Raw genomic sequence first — 7,999 nt, 5'->3', positions numbered from 1 at the left:
GCACCCTCCCGCCCTGGGGGCACCCTCCCGCCCTGGGGGCGCCCCCCTGCCCCTCTGTGCGTTTAATGATTGAGCTTTGTGAACCGTGAGCTCCATTTGCAGAGCTCTGAGGCGGCAAGGGTTCCTGGAAATGCTCCCCGCAATTGACTATGAACAAAGTGGCCAGCCAGGAGCACAACGCCCCCCACCAGATCCTTGCACGCCCCATTGTGTGCTCTTCACATCTCTGCGAATCCGCCCACCCACAGGCTGCGGGCGTGTAGAGGCCATTAGGTCCTGATAATGCGGTTTTAGGAAGTGACCCAGGAGCAGGCTCCCAAAGCCGCCCTCCCACCCCGTCACCCAGCAAAGGAGCAGATTAAAAGAGCCCTTGTCTGTGGGACTGTTTGTGCTGGAGCCTCGGCCACGTCAGATGAGAGGATGTTATCCTGCCGGGCAAGCATGGAGCCTGCGCTCAGACCTGATGAGAAACCCAGGCTAGTAGCATGTTGCTGCGAGTTCGCCAGGAAACCACAGATCGGCGAACCCACATGCGACCAGCCCAGGCCAGGTGCTGCCTTTGCCAGGCGGTCCCACCAGGAAAGCCGTGTTGGAACCAGGATTCCGGAGACCCCGGCTCACACACAGGACGAGGAGGGGGAGTCCAGTCTCCATGTGCCCGGCAGCTCCTCTCTTGACCCTGCCACTGGGTGTGCCCAAGGCCAATTCTCTAACCTTCGTTGCCCCAGGCGGGTCCACAGAGCACACGGTCCAGGGCTGCTAACAGCCATCGAGGGAAGAGGAGGCCCCAGTCAGAGACGTCGGGCTGACGGTGAGCGGGACAGACGTCTCTCAGCAGAACTTCCCCCCGGGACTCTCCGGGAAGCAGGGACTCGGCTGTCTTCCCCACGACCAGCCCGAGTTCCTCTCCAAGCCCCCACCCCGCCCATGTGGCCTTCCTGCGTCAGGTACCCCTGGCAGGCTGGACAGTTTAACTACAAAAATAAAACAGGATTACGAAGAAACCCGTTGTGATGAAACCAAATATCCCATTGGTTCGAGGATTTTGAAATACTTGTATGTAAGCCCGGGCACATGTTCATACATGTGCCTCTTTTGTACGGGCTCTAATACCGACAGCTGTTTCACAGTCCTGTGGCCACAAATGATATCTCAAGACACAGGCAACCCCACTATTGGCGAGTTCTGTATCGGTGAACTTACCCGTCACCCCATGTCAGCACCCGGGCACTCTTGTCATCTGAGTGGCAAACGTGTTCAGTCCCCTGACCCGCATGTCCCCGTTGAGGTGGAAGGAGGCAGAGCGCTGCCTTTTACGGACAAGTGTCCTTTTCCCGGCAGATTTACTGCCGCGTTGTGGGCACTTTTATGCTTTTTGTTGGTGATTTCGCGGTGACGGTGTCATCCAGGGGCAACGCCAAAGGGCCGCCCGAGTTTCTAAGTGCCGGTCGGCGGTGGGCGCCTCCGGGAGAAGACAGGTGAGCGGACAGGGTTCTCTCATGTGCGTCACCCTGCCGTTGGCCCTGAGTTCAGGGTTAATCTATCGGCTGTGCACTGCATAAGGTGTGTTTCAATAGCAGCACCCACAAAACAAGGCTGTGCATTGATCGCCTGGTGACCTTGCTGTGACCCAAGGCTGGCAAAGATGTCACCTGTGATTCTAGGTCAACCTGGAAGCAGAGGCTCAGCACTTGCTAATGGAGTGTGCAGGCGACTGTGTAGATTCTACACCGTAGAACAAGGACTGCCCTGAGTAGTAAGAATCCACTGTACCTGCGACAAACGCAATGTGACAGGAAAACATTTCTGACAAAGGCAGGGAAAAAGGCCATTGTGTTTTGTGTCCTACGGTCATAACCAACGAGAGGGTCAGTCCCCTGGCGCACTACGACCCGGGTAAGCTGCCAATGTGCTGGCATTCTTACTTGTTTTTCACCACAATTAGCCATTCAAGGGCGCAGATGCTCTCTTGCTGGGAATGGCACCCAAAGCTCTCTTTTTCTTTTTAATTAAAAAAATTTAAAAAATATGTTTTTCTCGATTTTAGAGAGAGAGGAAGGGAGAGGGATAGAGAGATAGAAACATCTGTGAGAGAGAAACACCCATCGCTGGCTGCCTCCTGCACGTCCCCTACTGGGGATGGAGCCCGCAATCCGGGCCTGTGCCCTGACCGGGAATTGAACTGTGACCTCCTGGTTCACGGGCCACACTGGCTGGGCCCAAAGCTTTTTATTGAATGTTGTACGAGGGCCAGTGGGCGGGGACCTGAACCCAGCAGCTCAGAGTCACACTGTCGTTCCGATGCGCTCCTTGAGGAGAGAAAAGCACTGCAAAGGGGCTGTTGGGAGAGGCCTGTGAGTCTGTGGCACAGCAGCCCTGGAACTGCGCGCCGGATGAGTTTACCCAAGTTTCCGTTTCCCTAAGCCCCCCAGGAGCCCATGTCCCCGGGGGACTCAGTGTCCCCCTTGGTCTCCAAACACCTGTTCAATCTGGGCGTTGAACGGATTCTCCTTCCCCAGGACCTGGGGCCATTGCAGCCGCACCTTGTCCCACAAGTTGTCTGCCAGCAGCAGCAATGCCACCTGTGAGGAGAAGCAAAACAGAAATGACAACCCAGTAAAGACTTCACCGGCAAGACCCCCTCTCTTCTCATGTGGGGACACGCTCTGGATGGTCCGTGATTGCCACCATCATCCTTTGTATGATCCCTTCCCTGGAGAGGGTGGGACCTAGCGCTTGGTTCTCACTCCAGTGAGGACGGAACATTATGTAAAGCCACTCTGCCACCGGCGACCCTCCTTGTGGCCCTGGTGAAGCAGGAAGCCACCTGGCAGGGGGTGGAGGGTGCCTCCTGCTGACATCCAGCCGGAGCTGGTCCTCAGTCCTACCTCGCAGGGAAATGAATTCTGCCCACAACCCATATGAATCTGAAAGCAGCTCTGCCCCGGTTGGGTCTCTGGATGAGCACGTGGCCCGGGGGACACACCTGGACTTTAGCCTCCTCACTCACAGCGACTGTGAGATAAGAGATGGATATTGTTTCGCTGCTGAACTTGTGCTGATTTGTGATTTAGTAATAGAAAACAGACAGACCCTGGCTGGTGTGGCTCAGTGGATAGAGTGTCAGCCTGCGGACTGAAGGGTCCCAGGTTTGATTCCGTTCAAGGGCACATGCCTGGGTTGTGGGCTTGATCCCCAGTGGGGGACACGCAGGAAGCAGCCAATCAATGATTCTCTCTCATCATTGATGTTTCTATCTCTCTCTCCCTCTCCCTTCCTCTCTGAAATCAATAAAGACAAAAAAGAAAACAAACACACTTCCTCAGAAGCCATTTGTCCATTTCTCCATGGACAGGCAACACTGCGGGCCTAGAGCTTGGGTTTGGAGCTGAGCCCATCGGATCCTTTCCTTAAGGAGCTCCCAGTCTAGTGAGAAAACCCACTGTGCAAACGGGCACCGGCGAAGCCACGGGAGGGGGATGCCCTCGCCCGGAAGGGGAAGAGGTGCAGACTCTGCTGGGGTAGGGGCCAGGGGGAGGGACAGGGCCTCTGTGAAGAGGGCGATGGCAGAGCTGAATTCTCAAGGAGGGGTTCCCCAGGGGGATCCCGTGGGGAGCGGTGCGATGGTGGAGGACAGCACGTGCACAGGCGCAGAGGTGGGCGGGCCTGGCGTGGGGACGATGGTGCTGGGCCGTGAGGCCGGACAGGTGCAGAAGCGGTGGGGTCCTGCGAGTGTGGGGCTGGAGGCCGGGGGGGCCTGTCTCCGTGCCCCGCTGCCCATCAGGGTGCTCTCTGTTCGCGATGCCAGCAGGATCCATCTGGTGTCCGGGCCGCTGGCTCCTCCTTAGCGAGCCTCTGACGAGCAGCCTCTCCCGCGGATCACACCTCGTGCCTGCGGCAGCCCAGCAGCCAGCCTGCGCCCTGGTGGCTGGGTCCGCACCGGCGTTTCCTGCCGGAGGGCAGGGATGTGGTTGCCGAGGTCTCGGAGGCGAGCACGCTGTTCGGGAAGGAAGCTCCGGGTTGTCCCGACTTTGGGCGGAAGCACACGGACATGTCCCCCGAGGGCAGGGCCCCACCATTCCAACGGGAGAGCCAGAGCCGCCAGCTGCCTGCGCGGTGCTGGCAGCTTCTCTCATTTGCAAAGGCGGGGGCAGGGGTCAGAGAAAATGATCTGAAGACCTCTCTGTCTAAACTGTGTTACAGAGCTTAGCAATTGTTAGGAAAAACGAGAACTGAGTCGCTGCATTAGATCTCCCCAGGGTATTAATGTGTTCCTGAGCCTGCGGAGGAGGCCCCCAAATCCCAGCCACCCGCTCTGTGATCTTGGTCAGATCAATGCGGTGTCCAACACCCCCCTCCCCCCCACACACCCCCCCCCACATACACTACACACACCACACACCACATACACTACACATCACACACACCACACACACACACCACACATGCCACATACCACATACAACACACACATTACACACACCACACATACCACATACCACGCACACTACACACAGCACACACACAACATGCACTGCATATACCACATGCCCCCACATGACATACACCCCCCACACCACATACCACATGCACTACATACACCACACATACATGTACCACATACACTCCCACATGCCATGTATCACATGCACACAAACACCACACATATATACCACACACACATACACACACCACATATACCACATACCCTCCCATACACATGACATACACTACGCGCGCGCGCGCGCACACACACACACACACACAGGCTGTTTTTTCCCACACACACCACACACACACACACCACACATGCCACATACCACATGCACTACACACACCACACACATTACACACACACACCACACATGCCACATGCACCACACACATTACATACACACACCACACATGCCACATACCACATACACTACACACATCACACACACAACATGCACTACATATACCACATGCCCCCACATGACATACACCCACACATACCACATGTACTACATACACCACACACATCACATACACACATGTACCACATATACCCCCCACATGACATGTATCACATGCACACAAACATCACACATATATACCACACACACATACACACACCACATACCCTCCCATACACATGACATACACTACGCGCGCGCGCGCGCACACACACACACACACACAGGCTGACTGTGTAGCCGGCAGCATTCCGGGAAGGGGATCAGCTCAATGGAGCATCAGTGTCTTTGAAGACGGAGGACTGGCCGATGGCTGTTTTTCCTGCGGTTTCTCAGCACAGGGGCCGCCGCCAGGTCTGCCGGAGGTCACTGCCTGTTCTTTTCTTTATTGCCTGTCGACCTGATGTGCGTCAGCTGTCTTCCTAACGGTTACGTGGCGCCACGCCTCCAGGGTCATCTACCTCCCCGTCTACATTAACAGGAAGGAGACGGGGTGAGGAGCAGGAGACGTTAAAGTGACGGAGCCCAGATTTGAGCATGTGGTCGCTGCTTGGTCTGAAAGCAATTAGTGGGCGGTCCCTCTCGTGGAGATTAGAATATTCATGCGTGTGCGCTGCTGTTACATGCGTCTCCAATGAGAGTGGCACTGTATTACTAGACGAGAGGTCTGTGCTGAGAAGACCCACTGTACTCAGTCCTTCACTTCAGAACCACTGCTGAGCACCTCCTGGGGGGTCTTAGCACCAGCCTCCGCCTGTAGCTCCCACCATTCGGGCACAGGGCGTGGGGAGGGCTGCCCTCCTTCCTCTCCTTATCCAATGAGCCGTTCCTCCAGCGCAAGTAGCGTTTGGGCTTCCTTATTCAGACTTGACAATAGTGATGCAATACCTAGTCATCTGAGGAAAACTTAAAACACTGAAGCAAGAAGAGAAAAATAAGTCATCTGCAATCACAATAGATTCAGACACTATTGCCATTGGGCGTGGAGCCTTTCTGATGTGTGCACACGCACGCGCACACACACACACACACACGCATGGGATCCCTCTGTAAAGACGATTGTATGATCTCCGTTTGAGGTGTAATGTACACGCAGTAAACGGGCTCTCCGGCAAGCAGTGCCGTGCATGTGGACAAATGCGCAGAGTTGAGCGGTCATCCCCAGGCCTCTCACCTGCTGTGTGCTTTGTTCGCATCACAAGCACGTTTCTGTCACTGAAGGTAGATCGGGTCACTGTTTATTCAATGCGCTGCATTCCATCAGGTGGGTATGAGCTGGCTTACTCTTCCACGGAGACGTTGGCCACCCGCTCCCTCCACCTGTCCCCCGGGCCGGATGGAGACAGCTTCCTGGTGGGGAGACAGCTGCTCAGGAGGGGCTCGCGGCCGCCGGCTCCCTAACCCGGCCGCACACGGCACGGGATGAACTTTGGCCCCAGGACGTGCGGAACGGAGGGGTTCTGGTTCAGTGGGACCTTCTGGTCAGCTGAGCAAGGCCCATTGGGTCTCTTCCTTGGTAGTTGACCCTTGCGGGGCCCGGCTGGATCCCTCTGTAAAGACGATTGTATGATCTCCGTTTGAGGTGTAATGTACACGCAGTAAACGGGCTCTCCGGCAAGCAGTGCCGTGCATGTGGACAAATGCGCAGAGTTGAGCGGTCATCCCCAGGCCTCTCACCTGCTGCTGTGTGCTTTGTTCGCATCACAAGCACGTTTCTGTCACTGAAGGTAGATCGGGTCACTGTTTATTCAATGCGCTGCATTCCATCAGGTGGGTATGAGCTGGCTTACTCTTCCACGGAGACGTTGGCCACCCGCTCCCTCCACCTGTCCCCCGGGCCGGATGGAGACAGCTTCCTGGTGGGGAGACAGCTGCTCAGGAGGGGCTCGCGGCCGCCGGCTCCCTAACCCGGCCGCACACGGCACGGGATGAACTTTGGCCCCAGGACGTGCGGAACGGAGGGGTGCTGGTTCAGTGGGACCGTCTGGTCAGCTGAGCGAGGCCCTTTGGGTCTCTTCCTTGGTAGTTGACCCTGCGGGGCCCGGCCGCAGGGCCCAGGTGGCTGCACTGGGCGGTGCTGCCTGTGTCAGACGTGACTGCCATTTCCAGCTCGAGTGGCCCTTGGTCCGGTGTGTCCTCATCTGACGGTCACTGGCGTGTCTGCAGGCACCCATGCCGTCTGGGTGCGTCTGGGGGCACCGCCACCCCCGTCTGCCTACTGCTGCTCGGAAACCCTCCTGGTGCCAGGCCACGGGGTGGTCCTTGGTCCATTGCGGAGGCTCCTCCTTGACCTTCTCATAGGAGCGGTGACAGAGCAGGGACCCGACACCCCTTGTCTGAGAGGAGGTTTAGGCGAAACAGCGCTTTCAGGTTTTACTGGGAGCCCGCTGCCTCCAGGACGCAGGCGTGAGTCATGGGAGGGAAGGGCCTGGTGCAGTGTCTGCTTGGGCCCTTGGTGACGCCTCCAGGCGGCCTCCAGGACTTCCCTCCCTCTGATAAGAACTTAAATTGAGCCACGTTTCCTTGCTCGACCATGTTTGTCCTTATTTTGGATGTAAGAAACGTCCAAACCTGTCGAGAATTCTGTGTAAGATTTTATTTGTGTCAAGCTGACGACACTTGCCAGGAGCAAGCTCTCAGATGCTCCAGGGAACGGCAGCTCTGCAGTTGCTTTTATGCGTTTGGGATTAAGGAGGGAAGTAAGGAGGGTTACACGAGGGTGGGAGAGAGCAGGTGGGGACGGATTACAGGGCAGTTAAGATCATGTGCTCTCTCGAGGGTGGTGCACTGCTATCAAAGGTGCGTTAACATGTGCACAGAAAGGCGGACAGGGCTTGGACGGGGCTTGCTGACGGGAAAGGCAGACCTTTCACTAGGAAGTTAATGCCTGGTGGCCGCCCACGGGACCTCCCTCAGAAATTTATGATCCGATTACGCTGTGAGGTGACTTCCCCGAGGACCCCTTTTTCAGCCACACGATGGCGGGTCTTCCTAGGAGAGCGCCTGGTTCTCCAAGCAAATGCACGATGTCACAATAAAGCCCG

At 56.6% G+C, this 7,999-nt stretch overlaps 1 protein-coding gene across 1 annotated transcript in view; it reads right to left on the bottom strand.

Moving 5' to 3' along the window:
* Nucleotides 1–2,217: 2,217 nt before the first annotated feature.
* Nucleotides 2,218–7,999, bottom strand: part of AOAH (acyloxyacyl hydrolase (neutrophil)) — a 109,748-nt gene continuing 103,966 nt past the window's right edge. Inside the window, exon 21 of the mRNA XM_014541081.1 lies at nucleotides 2,218–2,582. Coding sequence (XP_014396567.1) covers nucleotides 2,454–2,582 — 129 coding nt within the window. The 3' untranslated portion in view covers nucleotides 2,218–2,453. The remainder of the gene's footprint in view (nucleotides 2,583–7,999) is intronic.

The sequence above is a fragment of the Myotis brandtii genome, unplaced genomic scaffold (assembly GCF_000412655.1).
Source record: "Myotis brandtii unplaced genomic scaffold, ASM41265v1 scaffold260, whole genome shotgun sequence".
NCBI lineage: Eukaryota > Metazoa > Chordata > Mammalia > Chiroptera > Vespertilionidae > Myotis > Myotis brandtii.
The sequence above is the reverse complement of the archived record's forward strand: the minus strand, read 5'-3'. Positions and strand labels throughout refer to the sequence as shown.